General features: G+C 38.9%; 1 protein-coding gene and 1 pseudogene across 4 annotated transcripts in view; one reads left to right on the top strand and one right to left on the bottom strand.

Annotated features, from left to right (window-relative positions):
- Nucleotides 1–367: 367 nt before the first annotated feature.
- The window catches only part of RAB6A (RAB6A, member RAS oncogene family), an 82,226-nt gene continuing 63,031 nt past the window's right edge, over nucleotides 368–19,562 (top strand). Inside the window, exon 1 of one of the 4 annotated variants that reach the window (XM_043992094.1) lies at nucleotides 368–445. Coding sequence is in view for 2 of the 4 variants with exons in the window: in XM_043992092.1 (XP_043848027.1) it covers nucleotides 964–1,033 (70 nt within the window). In the remaining 2 variants the exon portion in view is untranslated. Of the gene's footprint in view, nucleotides 446–481; nucleotides 1,034–19,562 lie in introns of those variants that run through there. The other 3 variants (XM_043992093.1, XM_043992092.1, XM_043992091.1) reach the window with 3 other exon arrangements.
- On the bottom strand, nucleotides 7,594–17,572 carry LOC122746184 (annotated as a pseudogene).

Below are 19,562 nucleotides of genomic sequence, written 5' to 3'. Positions count from 1 at the left end.
GGGAACACAGGTTCCACGCTACCTCCGCCGTTGGAACCGTTCGGGTCTGGGATAGCTCGTTCGGACCTCCCGCCGGGCTTTGTGAGGCCCCGCCCGCTCCCCTTTGCCCCGCCCCTCCCGCCACACTCTTCATGGCTGCCCTAGCGCGCGCCACCGCCTCTTCCCCGGCCCACCCTGAGCCCCGGGCCCTGCGCGTGTCCTCCTCCCTCTCCCTTCGCCCTGTCATTGGGCAATTTCACCTTGGTTACCTTCTATTGGCCCGTTAGGTGAGGTATCAGCTTCTTCCCTCCTCCTCCTCCTCCTCCTCCTCCTTTCCCTCCGCCCTCCGTCACGCCCCTTTCCCTCGTTCGTCAACTCCTCCTCTTTTTCTCCTCTACGGTCCCACCCTCCTTTTCCTCTTCGGGTCGGGCAAAGTGCCTGGCCCCGGAGAGACTAGTGAGCCTGGGTAAGTGGGGAGTCGGCTAGTGGGCCGCGAGCGCGTTCCCGAGCAGCAGCCCCGCCCGCGCTCGCGCACGCACGCGGCACGTCACGCTGTCACGCTCGCGCGCCTCGGCGGAGAGGCTCGCGCACTTGAGCAGGTTCGGCTGCGGCGGCGGATCTCAGGACTCTCTGGGAAAAGGCAGCGAGGAGCTTCTGTGGCGCCGTCGGTTCCCTCCGCTCATTTCCCTCTGGTAGCTAGTCGTGCGGAAGGGCGGCGCCGCCTGCCGCCTCCCTTAGAGTCGTGCGAGGCCGACTGCGACCCCCCCCCCTCCACGCTTGTTGCTACCGCCCGTCCCCCTCAACCCCTATCCCCTTGTCTGTCAGTCCGTCTCCTCCCGCATCTTTGCAGGATCCCCCCACCCCGCCACCCCACTGCTTCCTGCCGCTCCTCCGCCCTCTGTGTCTGGGGCTGCGGGGAGCCCGCGGGGCCTGAGGAGATCGCTAGGCTGAGGCGGCGGCTCCGGCTCCGGCTCCGGCTCCATCATGTCTGCTGGTGGGGACTTCGGGAACCCCCTGAGGAAATTCAAGCTGGTGTTCCTGGGGGAGCAGAGCGGTGAGTAAGCGACGTCTGGCGCCCCCCCGCCCTTCCCCGACTGCCGCCCCTTGCCCTGCCCTGCGCGGCGGGGCCTGGCCGGCCTCTCCCCGCTCCCTTTCGCCGCGGCTCCCTGGGCCTCTCTCCCTCCGTCTTCCAAGCCTGTCTCCTCCCTCTCCGCCTCCCCGCCTCTGCCTCTCTCATTCACTGCCTCTCTCTCCCTGCGTCTCCTTCCCTCTGCCTCTGCCTCTCCCCCGCCCTCCCTCTTCCCTTCCCTCTGCCTCTTCTTTCCCTTCCCACCCGCTCGCCGCTCCCTCCTCCCTTCCCGTCTTCTCCAGGGCCTGCTGCTCCATCCGGCCCCTCCGCTCCCCGGTTCCTTTGCTCCCCCTCACCCCCTTTTCAGCCCGGCCTGTCCGTTTTCGCTGTTGAGGAATCCACGTTTTCCCCAGCTCCGTTCCGTAAAAGCAGAAACAGACTCTAAGCTCCTACTGTGTGCGGGGGACGGCCAGACCTTGGGGATGTAGTGGACCTAGCTCTCAAGCTTCCCGGCTGCGTGCTTCCCTCAGTCTCTCTTCTGCTTGGGCCAATATTGCTCCCGAAGATCGGCTCCTATTTGGACCCCTACCCTATCTTTCCCTGCTTTTCTTCTCCACTTCTCAATTTCTTCACCTGTCCTTTCCTTCCTCTTTTATCGGGGTTCCATAGTCTACATGTCTCTTATCTGCTTCTTGGCTCTCCCTGTTGGGCCTATGGCCCAGCGCCTTTATCTGACCCACCTAAGGTAGAGGCTTTATAGGAATCTGGGTGGGATCTGGGCGTTGCCCCTTCCCCCTCCCCCCATTTGGCCTTTGAAAATGAGGATCGCGTTGTATGTGCGGGGTGGTTGGGGCCGGGGCTGGAATGTCTTTGGATTGCTATCTCCTGGGGGTGGGGTGGGGTTGGGAGGGTTGGAGCAGAAATCTGATAATTGGGCTGTGATGTTGGGGGTTTTCGTAGGTGGCACTGCCCTTAGAGACAGAAGGGTTAGGCAGTGACATACTAAAAATCTCACGTTCTTTTGATTTTGTTTCCTCACTTAGGATTTTTTTGGTAGCTTTAATGCTTTCCCCCCCTTCCTCCCATCACTGCCCGATGCCGTGTCATGATCCATTTACTTGGAATTTCTCACCTTCTTTCCCCCCCCCCTTTTTTTTCCCTTCCAACATCAACCAGTGTCTGATACCCCTGCCCATAGGGATCTATGGGTAATCATTAATTATTAATTTCTATTAGAGTACTGTCCAGTTACAAGGATTCTTGTGAGAGATGGTTTGAGACAAGTTCTGTTGGGGAAAAAATCGACTGCTAACCAATACGTTTTTGAGGGGATAGGAAGGGATGAAGCAGTGTCAGTGATCTTGTTATTTAAGAAGTGATACTTAGCTGAAATTTTAAGTGGCTTAATGCTTAAGTCTTAAGTATTAATAATTACACAAACAAGATTTCCTTTTGGTCTTTGCCTAGGTTAGTTCTCTGAATTAGCCTACAAGATTTTAATTTTATAATGGTTGTCTGGAAGATTACTTTAGTTTTTGATTAAATTTTTTTTTAATTTTTAGAAGATTACTTTTTATAGCAGTTTCAGTTTTATCTACAATTCAGTTTTATAGCATGAACTTGATCCTAATTATTTAATTTAGAGACTAAAAAGGATTATATATCACCAAACTCCATTAGCCAATTTCTTCCATTTTTATCTTTGAGTCAGGATGTTGGGAAAATGGGTGTCTGCCATAGAAAAGACTGGAAGACAGGTGCTAATATCAAATTCAGAAATATAATTTGCGTCTGGAACCATACATTTGGAACTTCTGTTGCCCCACAATGGATTAGCATCAATTGAAAAGTATCCGTCAAATTTTTCTATCTCATTCTATGAACCTAATCAAGAATTTGTTTCTTTATGAGCAGATAGTTTTTCCTTATGTAGTGAACAGAAAAAATGTTTGGCTCATAAGGAAGCAAGTTTAAGCTTGTTTGTAGGTGTTACCTGGTATTATTATGTATGTAGTTACTGGTCCCGTCAATTTAAAGCAGTTTTAGGACTGGTATGAGTATAAAATAACCTACTCAAGTAAATATTGATGTGTAGATTGTAAAGTGCCTCTTGTGCACTCTGGGGATGTCATTGCCTGCCTCTTGGTGTGATGCAAAGCTATTTAGTTTGTATGAAAAAAACATTAATTTATGTCTCTCCAAGGAAAATTTTACCCTCAATTGTAGGTCATTTTTACTATTAAAATAGGAGCGGGTTTCATCTGAATTTTGGGGATGATACTGTTTTGATTCACACTGTATATTTTAGGGTCTCAAAATTCTTAGACTTAGTCTAAATTGATCATATTTTTCTTTGTAGGCTCATGCTTTTGTTATGAAATTTTAAGTTAGGTATTATTTGGAGGTGAAAATATAACTGTTTTCAATTTAACATGAATATTTAGGTTTTCAAGGTATATTTGCTTTCCTCTCCCTCTTAAAGGCTTTATGCATTCATGCTACTTATTCTTTTGTGATGATGAATTACTTTTAAGTCTTAGAATTCCAGAATTCAGTTTCTAGTTATCCTGTTGATATACTGTAGTAGTGTGCTATTTTTCATATCATATAGTAGCTCAGTAAACATACTAGTAGCCTTTTATAGTGAAGATGTTGCCTGTATAAATTGTGAGTGTTAAGTCTAAGACTGTGACACCTTGTGGCTTTTGGTTGTTACTGTTTACAAAGGACATAAAATAGGTAAGTGATGGTGATAATAATAGTTTGTAATTTATGTAGCACTTAACTTGGGAAGAAAAAGTGCAGGTGTTTGTTTCATTGGGATTTTTGCTTTTCATTAAATTTAGAAAAAATAATTTGAGATTTGTTAAAGTGATTCTGTCATTGATAAGAGAGAGTGCTACATTTTTTCCCCTTCAGGATACTATAGTATGTTAAGTGATATTACAAATTTTATAGAATTGATGGGATATTTAGTAGACTCTACATTTTATTTGTTTTTTTTTTTTTTTTTTTGCGGAGCAATGAGGGTTAAGTGACTTGTCCAGGGTCACACAGCTAGTAAGTGTCAAGTGTCTGAGGCTGGCTTTGAACTCAGGTTCTCCTGAATCCAGAGCTAGTGCTTTATCCACTGTGCCACCTAGCTGCTCCCTTTATTTGTACTTTTTAAAGCAATCACAGGTACTAAATTTCAATGGCTTGTATATGAATTTGTAGGTATAGTTAACTTTTATTTTAAGGTTTTTTTCGATGCATTTTATTTTTACATCATGGTCAGTTAGGTGGCACGCTGGACCTAGAGTCAGAAAAACCTGAATTCAGTTGTGGCCTCAATACTTTGTAGGTCTTTGACTTTGGGCAAGTCACTTACAACACCCTTTTTTACAACCCCATTTGCCTCAGTTTCTTGTTCTGTAAAATGGGGATAATAATAGTATTTGCCTCAAAGGGTGGTTGTGACAATCAAATGAGGCAATATTTATAAAGTGCTTAGCATAGTGCCCAACACATTATAGATGCTATATAAATGCTAGCTGTCCTCCTCTTCCTCTTTATCCTTTCTCAGTATCTTGCTTCTACATAGAAAAGGGGAGCAAAAAACTACAACCCAGTAAACTTCATCTGAAAGCACATTCAAGATTAATCTGTAGTCCCCAAACTTTTCCTAGAGAAGGAAGTGTGGGTTTCATCATCTGTTAGCAATATTCTCTGGAACTAAGATAATTCATTACATTTAATCATGGTTTGTCTGCATTTTGTTATTTTCATCTACATGGTTGTAGTTATTGTATATGTTTATTTTTGTTATTCCTAATTTCATTTTGTATCAGCTCATAGCAATCTTATGTTTCCCTGATTTATTCCTCTTCAAAAATTCTTATGGTGTATTAATATTCCATTACATTCATAACATTCAAGTTATGGCTAATTTTTGCATATATTAGACAAAGTAATATTTAAAGAAACTTGGTTTAAATTTTTTTAAATGATAGTTGATGGGATTTAATGAAGCTGTAGTAATGTATACTGTTGATTCCAAATTCATGTTGTTGAGTGAGTAGTTTACTCTTTTTATTTCTGTACTGTTGAAAGTTAGAAGTGCTTTGATTATGATTAGACAGGTTCTGCTGCATACAAATATCATGACTTGTGAATCAGTACTTTTGCTGCAGTATGTGTTGAAGCTGAAGCAGAGAGAGAATGATTTATCATGTACTCTCACTTGACCAAGTATCTCCTCATTTTTCCAGTTGTTTGCTTTTGCAGTTTATCCATCCTTAACTCTTTTATATTACAACATGATAGGTTAGGGAAAAGTGTTGATTAGTCCCATGTTAGATTGATAATGGAAAGTACTTGCAATAAATGCTGAAGGAACTTAGGACTTTACAGAAATGTTTTCCAAATTTGCTTTTGGAGCTTTAATGAAAATAGGAAGGAAATAATAAGCCCAACTCTAATCTCCCAGTTCCTCAGTCTCTTTAGATCAGCTACATTATAGGGATGGTCACACACTGGGTCTCATCATTACCTGTAAGAGTTCCTCTTCCTTAATTAAAAATGGACATTTCTTTTTCTGACCATAATCTTTTCCTAGACCTCATCCATCCTAAATCTATTATTTGCTCTCATGATGACTGCAATACCTTCTCAGGCCATTACTCCTGCTTTGACTTCACATCACACTCTTTCATAAATCTGGACCCTAAAGTTAGCCAATTAAACTCTACTCTGTCCTCTACTGTCATTGTCCCCTTCACCAGTTGTGTCTTGCTAAACCTCAGCCTTGGATTCTTCCTACCATCTGCCTCATCTGCTCCTACTCATATATTGCTGAATAGAGCTAGAGGAAGTCACAGAACCTTATTGACTGGATAAATCATTAATTCATCTTATTCGGTTAAAACTGGGTCCTTCCTGTAGCAAAATAACCTTTTTATTTCTTTCTCCCTAATTTATTACTTATCTTACTTCATTCAGAAGCTATGCCAGATCTTCCAACTCCTTTAAGCCATTACCTCCAACTTCTGCCTCTTTTCTCAGGGAGGACTTCAGCTCTCATTTCACTGAAAAGTTGAGGCAGTTTGTTATAAACTCCCTCTTCTCCCATTCTCTTCATCTCAAAACCCTTTGACATCATCCTCCACTTCCTCCAGCTTTCCCCCAGTCTCTGATAAAGAGGTAGTTTTTCTCCTTCCAAAGGTCAGCCTTCCCTTTTCCATGTGCCATTGATCCCAGCACACCCTCCTGCCCCCCATTTTATCAAGTAGATTGCAACTTCACTGATTCCTTACCTCACACCAACACCTTGAACCTTTCCTTATCAATTGGTTCCTTCCAGATATCTTTTACATCTTCTCAAAAGTATTTGTAATATATTGCAGCCTATGCATACTCACCAAGACATGTACTTATTTAGTAATACTAGAATAGATTCAGTATTAGCTTTTGTACTTCACCCAAGGAACTTGAATTTATTAAAAGATCTTTCTCTAAAATTCTCTTTACATGTAAGGTGGTCTTCTGTTGCAGACCTCATAGTAAGTTTCTGGTAAAATAGAATTTGTTTCAAGTACAGATATACTAAGACTAATGAATCTCTATATATAAGCCAGATAATCAAAAGTCTTATTGCATATGAAAGAATAGGTAATTTTTTTCTATTATAATAATATTTACCATTTATTTTTTTTAATTAATAAAGAATTTTATTTTTTTTCCATTACATGTAAAGATAGTTCTCAACCTTTGTTTATACAAGCTTTACAATTTCAGATTTTTCTCCCTTCCCTCCCCCCTCCCCTAGACAGCAGGTAATCTGATATAGGTTTTATATATATATACACACACACACACACACACACACATAATAACATTAATCCTATTTCTGCATTAGTCATGTTATAAGAGAAAAAAATCAGAGCAATAGAAAAAAAACAACAGCATCAAAAACAAAAGAAATAGTATGGTTCATTTAGCATCTATACTCCGCAGTTTTGTTTTTTTTTTTCCCTGGATTTGGAGATCCTCTTCCATCACGAGTTCCCTGCAACTCTTCTGTGCCATTGCATTGGTGAGAAGAATATAGTCCATCACAGTAGATCAACACTCAATGTTGATGTTACTGTGTAGAATAATAGGTAATTTTTTTAAAGTGTGAGAAGTGTTAACTAAATCAGGTGGAGAACATTTTTCATTACGAAGAAAGATGAATTCCAAGATTAGTCTCAGGAGTACAGATGGAAGTACGAGTGAGTATCCCTACAGTGTCACAGAATCATAGAATTGGAAGGAACATCACAAGCCATCTAGTCCATCCCATGTCTGAGCAAGACTTCCCTCTGACAAGTCCAGCTTTGGTGTGAAAACCTTTAGTGAGAGGCAGCCCTTTGGGGTGGGGGGTTGTGTTTCTGATGCCTCTAATTGTTAGCAAGTTTTTCCTTATGTCAAACTTAGGTTTGCTTCTTTGTCAAGTCTACCCGTTTTCTGTTCTGTCCTTTGGGCCAAGCATAAGTTTAACCCTTTCAGTCCACCTCATGACAGCATTAGAAATGATTGTGCCCCAAGTCTCTTTGAGGCTTAGCATCCCCAGTTCCTTCCGTTGAACCTTGAATGGCATGGTCTGGAGGCCCTTCGTTGTCCAAGGTAACCCTCCTTTTGTAGCTGTCCAGCACACTTTGTTCTTCCTAAAATGTGATGCCAATAATTGAACATAGTACTTCAGCTCAGATACCAAATTTTGCTTAACAATTCCCCCAGGCAAGTTGTAACCCCACTTTACTATGAATATTTTGGTAAAAATGGGACAGTACTACAGGACTATTACTTTTCTAATACTACACAGTATGCCTTTATTAATAAAGCCTAAGGTGACATTAGTTTGACTATTTTCATTTGTGCTCTATAGAATTAAATAATTGACAGTGAGGTTGTATTCCTTAATAGCTTCAGTAGAAATATTGCTTATTAACCTCAAGATAATCTTTATTAGACCTTGTGGAAAGCTTATTTTATTTGTACCATAGTATCTAAGTGGACTTAATCTAGAAGTGGATGTATGTAGATGGGAGCTCACTTAGGGGCCAATATAATGTAGTTTTGCATTATGGTTGGTTGCACACGGATGTGAAACGTGAATATGGAAGTAATGAACAGCATTTAATAATTCTCCTTTTTATAGTCACTTGTTCAGGAAAGACAAATAAAGTTGATCAGGGTTGGGGTCATGGTTGCTTTTCACGGGTTGCAGTTTGAGTAGCTATGATTACTATAGGTCAAATTCCTTTACTAGAAGAAAATTTTAAATTCAGTATACAAAAGTTAGGTAATAAAATTAGTTCAGGAATTTTAACCCCAAAGTGATATATGTGTTTGTGCCCCATATCAGCTGAGGAGTTTCCAATTTCTTAATCTGCATTTCTTTTTTCTGGATGTTGAGAACATTTTCTATCCTGAGTTCTTGGAAATTGTTTTGGATAATTGCTCTGCTGAGAAGAGCCAAGTCTATCACAGCTGTGAGTTTACAACTTCTATAAGAAACTTCTAAAATATCTCATAGCACTTAACTTTGCCGTTTTGCATTTATTTCACTCACCTTTGGATCATAATTATTTGTATGCATGTATTTTTTATAATCCATATTGTATTGTAAGCTCTTTGAGGTCAGACTCTTGTTTCATATCTGTTTTGTTATCTGTCTTCCTATCTGCTGCCCCACTACCCTAGTGCTTAAGCTTTGTAAAAGGGAAGAAAATAGAAAATTAATAGAAAATTGTTGAATGGATATGAACTTTTTCATTTTCTCAAAGCTTTGAGATGATTGGGCATGAATTGCTGAGGAAAAAGGGGTTTGCTGAGTAGTAAATTCCTTGAGCTGACTAGGGAAGCAGGATACTGTCAGTTGCACTGCTCTCCTCCCTGGAAACCTTAGCAAGCCTTGTACAAATAAGATTTGAAAGGTTCCATTTTCACCAGATATTAATTCCTGTACTTTTTGTGGTTGCAAAAACTGGAAACAGTGGGGTACATCTTGCCTGGGGGAATTATATAGCCAAATTTGGTATTTGAATATAATAGAATATTATTATACCATAAGAAACGATAGAAATCCCTTGTTCTTAGCACTGTGCTTGGCACATAATAACTAGTATATGGTTATTGGTTGGTCAGTTACCATGAGGAATTCAGAGAAACATGGAAAGACTTATATGAATTGATAGAAAACAAAGTTAAGAACTAGGAGAATATGGTAACACATTCACTAACATGATGTAAATTTAAAAAAACCAAAAAGTCCAACTGAACTCAATAAATTCAATGATAAATATTCAATACAGAGGTCAGATGTTTAGGAAAGCTTAATATACCAGTAGATTCAGTTGCTGTTTTGGCCTGTTTGGTTTTGCTTGATGATTTTTTTTTTTTGTTTTGAATAGAATTTTATTTTCCAAAATATATGCTTGATGATTTTTTTATTGTTTCAAGAAAGAGTTGAGAAGGGTAAAAATAGGGAAATTATTATGTAAAAACTAGACATTACTACTAAATCTTATTTTTACTAAGTAAGGTCTTTAAAAAGCCTTTAACTTGCCAGAGCAGCTAGGTGGCATAATGGATAAAGCACTGGCCCTGGATTCAGGAGGACGAAAGTTCAAATCCAGCCTCAGACACTTGACACTTACTGTGTGACCCTGAGCAAGTCACTTAACCCTCATTGATCTGCAAAAAACCCAAAAACCTTTAACATAAGAATAGATAAAATGGAATCCTTATTCATTGTACAAAAGTGAAGGGGGGGGGTGTGCCAACAAGTAGTATTTATTGGATACTAATTACTGTATGCCTGGTATTAGACAAAATAATAATAGTTTCTTGGTCAGTTGGAAATCTTTACTGACTTGCAGTTTTGGGTGTTTATGGGTATATAACTTGTGTTTTTACTAAGATTGGCAGATTACTTAAATATTTTGGCTGCTACTTTAATATTTTTTTTTTGGTGGGGCAATGAGGGTTAAGTGACTTGCCCAGGGTCACAGAGCTAGTAAGTGTCAAGTGTCTGAGGCTGGATTTGAACTCAGGTCCTTCTGAATCCAGGGTTGGTGTTCTATCCACTGCACCACCTAGCTATTCCCCTCATTCATTCATTTTTGTTAGTTCCTTTATCTGAAGTTTTGTTTTTGAGTTATGTACTTTTCCTTTCCTTTCCTTTTTTCTTTTTTTTGCAGAGCAATGAGGGTTAAGTGACTTGCCCAGGGTCACACAGCTAGTAAGTGTCAAGTGTCTGAGGCCAGATTTGAACTCAGGTTCTCCTGAATCCAGGGCCAGTGTTTTATCCACTATGCCACCTAGCTGCCCCAGTTATGTACTCTTTTGGGGGTGTTTTGTTTGTTTTGTTTTTGCAGGGCAATGAGGGTTAAATGACTTGCCCAGGGTCACACAGCTAGTAAGTGTCAAGTGTCTGAGGTTGGATTTGAACTCAGGTCCTCCTGAATCCAGGGCTGGTGCTTTATCCACTGTGCCCAGTTACGTACTTTTAACAGAAGGAAGGCTAAAGATAACACTTGCTAACAATATTTTGTTACAAAGATTATCTTTCCAGAGTAGAACCAAGAGAGGTTACTTAGTTGCCTTCAGGCAGAATATCTAATCCTAAAATGTAGTATAACTTGAAAAACAGCTATGGAAGTGAATTTTGAGTAGGGAAAGTTTTTAAATGATCACTTAGTGGCTTAAAAAAATTCTGTCCATGTTTTAAAAAATTATACATACGGGGCAGCTAGATGGCGCAGTGGATAGAGCACCGGCCCTGGAGTCAGTAGTACCTGAGTTCAAATCCGGTCTCAAGACACTTAACACTTACTAGCTGTGTGACTCTGGGCAAGTCACTTAACCCCAGTTGCCTCTCTAAAAAAAAAAAATTATACATACATACATATATACACGTGTGTTTGTATATGCATATGTGTACAAGTGCATATGTACATGTCTCAGTCTGCACTCTAGATGCATCACCTCTCTTGTCAAGAGATAGGGAGCATATTTTATCATGAGTCCTCTGGAATCATTTCTTGGTCATTGGATTTATCAAAGTTCTTAAGTCTTTCAAAGTTGTTTTGTTTTTATAATATTGTGATTGTATAAGTTATCCTTATTTTGTTTATTTCACTCTCCATTAGTTTGTGCAAGTCTTCCATAATTTACATAATTTCTTTTTTTTTTTAAAGTTCAAACTGATGCTGTTTTTATTAAGTAGTAGAATTTATATTATAAATCTGATGTAATGTAGTTTATAGGGGTTAGTGGCTTAATCATGTCTTTAGAGAGACTTGAAATAGTGATTCTGACATGTATGGTTAGGTATTGCCTATTTTGCTTAAAGAAAGTGGATTCAGTTTCTAAGGAGCATTCACTTCAACAATTTGATCCAGCTCTGCATCTCTGTGTTACACTTATCAAGAGTGAAGTACATGTCAAAGAAGTAGTTGGGGGCAGCTAGGTGACGCAGTGGAGAAAGCACCGGCCCTGGAGGAGGAACTGAATTCTAATTTAGTCTCAGACATTTGACTAACTGTGTGACCCTGGGCAAGTCACTTAACCCTCGTTGTCTCCCCCCCCCACCCCAAAACCCAGCAACAACAGAAAAAGTAGCTGCTTTTAACACAATAATAACAAAACACATGTACACAACAAAGGGAGCATTCTTTGCCATTCTTTGCCATGGGTGGCTAATGTATCATCACTGTTAGGAACACCTGTGATAGGAATACACCAAAATAACAACTTGGCTTTCAACTTTTGGTTATTAATAAAGGGTAAGAGAACAATAAGAAATTCTGTAAAACCATGGGACAAAATTTCCCTGTTCTGTACTCAAAGCCAACTTCCCAAATATTTTGGGTTTGCAAAATATGGATTGAATACCTAAGAGACATCAGTGTAGCAAACTTAGCTTTTCCAAGGAAAATCAGGAAATTAACCAAACTAACTTAATTTCAGAAGTCTAACAGTAAAATTAGTACACTATTTGATTTTATAGAATGATGCTAAATGGTGGTTATAGAATAAATTCTAGCATCTTTCTTCTAATACCTTCCAACTGTGCTAATAGCATATCATAACTTTTGATTTTTACTTAGTGGCTGATATTTCTAAGTTTGAGAAAAATCATTCTTGTACTGGATATTCATAATTGACTGTCCCACAGTAGCAGTCTTGGAATAAATGGTGAATCTCCATTTTTTTGTTTTTGTTTTTGTTTTTGTTTGTTTTTGGTGAGGCAATTGGGGTTAAGTGACTTGCCCAGGGTCACACAGCTAGTAAGTGTCCAGTGTCTGAGGTCGGATTTGAACTCATGTCTTCCTGACTCCAGGGCTGGTGCTCTATCCACTGTACCACCTAGCTGCCCTTGAATCTCCATTTTTAAAAAGCCACAAATGCTTTTACCTCTGTTTCATACTGGAATAACAGCCCTGTCTAACATTTGTGAAAACAACGAGTAAACTGGGATTTGTTTAGTTCTAAGGCACCCAGTTGATTTATTCTCAGTAGAGGGTTTGTGTGCTTAGTATTCTTTCCACTGGAAGATGTGTTTTCACTGCAAGACTATAATCTGAAGAACAGTAACTTTGGTATTGATATTCAGTAGATAAGCACCCACATTTTGACTGCATCACTGGAATACTGTAGGCTAAAACATTGGGATGAACCTGGAACAGAAGAAACTGGTCCCTGGGCATAACCTTCTCCTTTACCCCCCCCCCCCCAAGGCTGACCTTAGCTCCCCAAGGGGCCCCCTGTATAATTTTTTTAAGTGACAATAGTATTATATTAATTTGTTTTTGTTTTGTGGGGGTGGGTGGGGTGGGTGGGTTTTTTGTTTTTTTTGGTGGGGCAGTGGGGGTTAAGTGACTTGCCCAGGGTCACACAGCTAGTAAGTGTCAAGTGTCTGAGGCCACATTTGAACTCAGGTACTCCTGAATCCAGGGCCTGTGCTTTATCCACTGCGCCACCTAGCTGCCCCTATATTCAATTTTAATATATTATAACTTATTCAGCCATTCCCCAAATGATGGGCATTCTTCAGTTTCCCATTTTTTGCTACCATAAAAAGAGCTGATATAAATATTTTTGTACATATGGGTATCTTTTTCCTATTTTTTTTTCTCTTGGGGTGTAGACCTAATAGTGGTAAAACTGAGTCAAAGAATATTCATAGTTTAATAACATTTTATGTTCCAAATTGTTTTCTAGAGTGACTCAACCAATTTATAGTTCTACCCACAGTGTCCTCTTTTTAATACAAGGTAAAATCTACTTTTTTGGCAGTGTTTAAGTTAAGCTGGAATTTCCAGGGATGTAAAGTTACATTTCTTATTCAAACAATAATAGTAATTCATTTGGCATTTTATAAGAAGCTTTTTAGGGTAGGGTACTATTTTAATTTAGTTGAATATTTGGTGGCTGCTCACATTTTGTTCTTGGTTTTGTTGTAGTTAACTCCTTTACTTGCCTGTTTCTTATATTAGTTATCAGATTATTTCTAAATTAGCTTTCCTTTCTTCAAGTCAAATTCAATTGCCACAAATGCCAATGTCAAAAACACTAATTTGAAAAACCACCAGGATCTGGCAAATAGATTATTCCTTTACTTTAACCATATTACTGTACAGTAGAAATATAAACAGTTGCTTGTTGTAATGGGATTAGACCTAAGAGTTGATTGATTAAAGAGAATGATCATCAGATTAGAAAAGTTAGGACACAAATATTTAAAAGGGATTTTGAAACCCAGGGTAAGTGATACAGTGGTAAGAGAGTGCCACACTGTTCTTAAATACCAAACCAGAGACAGCTAGGTGGCACAGTGGATAAAGTATTGGCCCTGGATTCAGGTGGACCTCAGTTCAAATTCAGGCTCAGACACTTGACACTTACTGGCTTTGTGACTCTAGGCAAGTCACTTAACCCCAATTGCCTCACCAAAAAATAAACAAACAAATAAATAACTAGATGAATGGATGATTGAATAATAGAAAAACAAATAAATATCAAACTTTAGACCAAACCAAGATTTTATTTTAGACCAGTGAAAGAATTGATGGATGAGTATGATCGATAAACTACTGTTGATTCTCTTTGGAAAAATTGTTACAAAAGATGTTGTAGGACTAAAGAAAGGCAGAATCTCAATTAAGAAAAAACTTCTCCAAGGAATTTTTTTTTTCTCTAGATAATAATCTAGAGTTTGATCATTTTGAGGCTCTTCTTTTTCTTTTTTTAAAAAAATATTTTATTTTCCAGTTACATATAAGGATAGTATGGTTCAATCAGAATTCATAAGTCACAGTTCTTTTTTTCTGGACGTTGAGAACATTTTCTATCATGAGTTTTTTGAAATTGTTTTGGATCATTGCACTGCTGAGAAGAGCCAAGTCTATCCCCATTGTTCATCACACAATGTTGCTGTTATTGCGTACAATGTTCTCCTGGTTCTACTCCTCTCAGTCAGCATCAGTTCATGTAAGTCCTTCCAGGTTTCTCTGAACTCCTCCTGCTCATTTCTTAAGCACAATAGTATTCCATTACATTCATAGACTACAACTTGTTTAGCCATTCCCCTATTGATGGACATTACCTCGATTTCTAATTCTTTGCCACCACAAAGAGAGCTGCTATAAATATATTTGTACATGTGGGTCCTTTTCCCTTTTCTATGGTCTCTTTGGGATACAGACCTAGCAGTGGTACCACTGGGCCAAAGGCTCTTTTTCTAATGAGCAGTGTGGTATGATAGGCCAAGGAAGGCAACTTGATTGGAGACTGCATCAATATAGAGGCCTTATGTATAGAATAAAGAAAGTAATAGTTCTCCTTGTTGCTGTCCTGATTGTACCCTATTCTGGATGGAATATTGGGTTCAGGTTTAGGTACCACATGTTTATGGTAGAGAGCATTTGGACAATGTCAGTTGAATTGTGGTTAAGGGTCCAGAGATCATGACATTTTTTTTTTCTTTTTAGTGAGGCAATTGGGGTTAAGTGACTTGCCCAGGGTCACACAGCTAGTAAGTGTTAAGTGTCTGAGGCCTGATTTGAACTCAGGTACCCCTGGCTCCAGGGCTGGTGCTCTATCCACTGCTCCATCTAGCTGCCCCCGATCATGACATATTTTAAAGGGTCAGTTGAAGGAATTGGAGAAGACCCTTTTGAAGGTATGAGTTCTATCTCCAAATAGTTGAAAGGGTATCCTGTGGGTGAGGAATTAGAGTTGTTCTGGTTAGTTGGAGCCCACCTAGGAGTAGTGGGTGAAATTTAGACTTGGTGGGAACATTTTCTGAATGCTCTTCAAAAATAGAATTGGCTTCTTGCCCTGGAAAGTGATCAGTTCCTCCTTATTGGAGATCTTCAAGCAGAGGTTGGATGATGTTGTAGAGGAGTTTACTATTCAAGTTCAAGTTGAAGTATATGATTTAAAAAAAATTAAATTTTAGTCATCCTTTGTTGTTTTTTTGTGGGGCAATGAGGGTTAAGTGACTTGCTCAGGGTCACACAAATAGTGTCAAGTGTCTGAGACTGGATTTGAACGCAGGTCCTCCTGAATTCAGGGCTGGTGCTTTATCCACTATGCCACCTAGCTGACCCCTAGTGATCCTTTTTAAAAACACCAGACATTTCTGGAAAATAGCTCTATCAAAATTGAATCCTTAGTTTGAATGGAAGCAGTTAAGGTAAAACACCTTCATATCCTACGTAGCATGTGTGTGTATGTGTATATATGTACGTATATATACATACATATACACACATATTTTTGTATTGGTTTTCTCAGCCTCTGGCAAAAGGATAATGATGTATTTCATTTTATATTTTCTGGAATTGGTTGTCAGCTTCTTTTTAGTGATCTTAAGTGTAAGTTGTAGTTATTGTTCTTTGTTTGCTGCTTCTTTCATTCAGCATCAGTTCATACAAACCTTCCTATATATCTTTGAATTCTTTATCTGTACTGTTCCTGCCCAATAATATTCTATTAAATTCATATGCCAGTTTGTACATTCCCCCAATTGATAGGTACCTACTTGATTTCTAGTTCTTTGTTACTACAAAAGATGCTGTTATGAATATTTTGGTACATATATGTATATATATGTGTGTATACATGTATATATGCATTCATATATATGTATATATTAATCACACACACACATATATAAATATGCAGGACCTTTGGAATACATTGGCCCCCATAAACTATATGCCCAGGAATGGAGTCCCTAGGTCAAGGTTTGAACTAAATGATTTTTTGGCTCTTCTACCCTGTGATTCTAATCGTAGAGCTTTTAAAAAGTAAAATTGTGGGAAAATTACTGTTTAATTTCATTTTACTCTTCATAGAAATGCTATTGTATTGAATTTTCTGTTTATGAACTTACTTGGATATTTTGCAGTAACATTATTTTGGTTTAATTGATTTTCCTTTTTTGCTGTGGAATTGCATCACCTATATAAAAAGCAGCACTGGGTCTTGTAATGAAGAAAGTTGTATAGCAGCTAATCCCAGGGCATTCTTTCCAGCTGTTTTTGTTATGACGTTAAAGCACTGAACATTACTGGTATTCTTATTTAACTGCATGTGATTGTGGTCAATTGAAAGCCACCAGTTTTAGCTAAAATAGGCAATATTTGCATTGTATATTAAATTTTTAGCAGCTTGCTTTTATTTATTAATTTTAATGTTATAAACATTTTTATAGTTTTGGGTTCTAATTTTTGTCCCTTCCCTCCCCCCTCTCCCTCCCTGAGGTGGTATGATTATATAAAAACATTACCATATTTGTAATTTTGTACAAGAAAACTTGATTAAAAGAAGCAAAAATGAGAGAAAGTGAAAAATAGCATGCTTTAGTCTGTTCCCTCAATATCAGTTCTTTCTTTGGAGGTAGATAATATGTTACATCATTAGTCCTTGGGGATTGTCTGGGATCATTGTATTGTTGAGAATAGTCAAATTATTCACAGTTCTTCATCAAACAGTATCGTAGTCTTTGAGCACAATGGTCTCTTGGTTCTGCTCACTTCACTAGAGCTCAGTTTATATAAGTCTTTCCAGGCTTTTCTGAAATCATCCTGCTTGTCATTTCTTATAGCGCAATAATATTCCATCACCATCATATACCACAGCTTGTTTAACCATTCCCCAATTGATGGCCATTCCTTTGATTTCCAGTTCTTAGCCACCACACAAAGAGCTGCTATAAATATTTTTGTACAAATAAGTCTTTTTCTCTTTTTGGTAATGTCTTTGGGATATAAGCCTAGCAGTGATATTGCTGGATCAGAGTGTATGCACAGTTCTATAGCCTTTTGGGCATAGTTCTAAATTGCTCTCTAGAATGGTTGGCAGATAAGGAAATTGAGCCCAAATTCAACTTGGTTGTTTTTTTTTTCTCCCCTTGTAATTGCATTTTTCTGGAGGAACTCACTGTTTCAAGGTTTTGGGACATTCATTCCATTTATGGACAGCTATCATCGTTGTCTTTTAGTTGTAACGATTGGAATGACGCCACCTGCTGGAGACTTACTATAGGAAAGCTTCTCCATGAGGAGAAGGTGCCTGAGGGCAAGATGTCGCTTTTTTTTTTTTTTTTTTTTGGCATCAACGATGTTTGCTTGTGGGAGGAAGAGGGGGTGAGGCTGGCGCTCTTACTCTCTTTCTCCAGGACTCTGATGGAGAGCGGAGCAGAACTGTAGCTCCTCGAGATAAATAGCTGAATCTAGGCCTCTTTCTCTCTTCACCAAATTCTTATTCTCCTTAATAAATGCTTAAAAGTCTAACTCTTGCTAAAGCTTATAATTTATTGGTGACCACTCATTAGATATTTTAGACAGACTAGCTAGAATTTTAGCCCCTTACATAGTGTATAGTATATTCTGAAATTTGCCTCCTTCTGTTTTCTGGTTTCCATTCATTGGTTCTAGTCTCCCCACCCTACCTCTTTTCTTTTTTCTTTTTTTTTTTTTTTTTGGAGCAAAGCAGATTAAGTCTAATCCTTCTTCCGGATAGCACTCCAAATATTTGAAGACTGTACTTATGTTTCCTGAGTGCTTACTTCAGGTTAGACAACTTGGTTGGATTCCTTTACTTGTCTGTTCAGTAACACAGCTTTGAGTCCATTCACTACATTCATTGTCTGGTTCGAATTCTATCCAGAACAGATCATTGGATCATAGATTTAAAATTGTGTGGGACCTGAGAGGTCATTGAGTCCCATCCCATTTTTATAGATAATGGAAACAGAAACAAAGAGGTTAAATGATTCACCTAGGGGTCACATAACTACTAAGTGCCTGAGGTGGGATTTGAACCCAGGTATTTCTTATTCCAAGTCCAGCACTCCTTCCACTACACCAAACTGCCTTTCAAACTTTACCTGTTAACCATCTTACCTACACCCACAATTGTAATTTGCCTATATCTTGGTTAATTGCTTGGACTAGATGGGACCCTGGTTGTCAGAACCAGTGGTATTGGGTGCTGTTAGTGGTATTAGCATTTATATCAGATTACTTGCTGTCTAGTTACATGTAGAGATAGTTTTCCACATTTGTTTTCTTAAGATTTCTAGTTTCAACTTTTTCTCCCTCCCTTTCTTCCCACCCCCCCTCCCCAAGACAACAAGCAATCTGATATGGGTTACATATGTACAATCACATTAAACATTTCTGCATTAGTCATGCTGTGAAAGAAGAATGAGAGCAAAAGGGAAAAACCTCAAAAAAGAAAAACAAAAAAAAGTTGAAATAGTATGGTTCAATTACATCTAGATTCCACAGTTCTTTTTTTCCTGGATTTAGAGAGCATTTTGTTATCTCTTTTAATACTCCCAACAACCCTATAAGATACCTGCTCTTATTCTCATTTTACACATGAGGAAACTGAGGCAAGTTAAGTGACTTTTTCAGCATCATACCGTATCTGAGGCAAGTTTTGAACTTAGGTTTTCCTCACCCCCAAATCCAGTACTCTATACACTGTGACACTTAGATGCTTCACATACTTACTACACTGATGGTTACATGGGTTGAAAATCTCCTTGGGAGAACAAAGAAAGGGAAGATTGAAGACAATTTTTTTCATCATATGTTGAAATTTGTCAAACTTTAATTTGTCCCTTAGTTCTAATTCTCTAATTACTAATTCTGGATATATGCTATAATGTGACCTTATGGGTAGTAACATTGCTTCTGTTAAAGACAGACCCTAACCAAAAGACTTGGTAAAGTTTGACTTTGAAAATAAATGGTGGGGCAGCTAGGTGGCACAGTGGATAAAGCACCGGCCCTGGATTCAGGAGTACCTGAGTTCAAATCTGGCCTCAGACACTTGACACTTAGTAGCTGTGTGACCCTGGGCAAATCACTTAACCCTCATTGCCCCACTAAAAAAAAGAAAATAAATGGTGTTATAAATTTCATATAGTTGATCATCTTAAATTAAGATTTTTTATTTTATTTTGCTG

Source organism: Dromiciops gliroides, chromosome 3 (assembly GCF_019393635.1).
Source record: "Dromiciops gliroides isolate mDroGli1 chromosome 3, mDroGli1.pri, whole genome shotgun sequence".
In the NCBI taxonomy this organism is placed as follows: domain Eukaryota; kingdom Metazoa; phylum Chordata; class Mammalia; order Microbiotheria; family Microbiotheriidae; genus Dromiciops; species Dromiciops gliroides.
The sequence above is the reverse complement of the archived record's forward strand: the minus strand, read 5'-3'. Positions and strand labels throughout refer to the sequence as shown.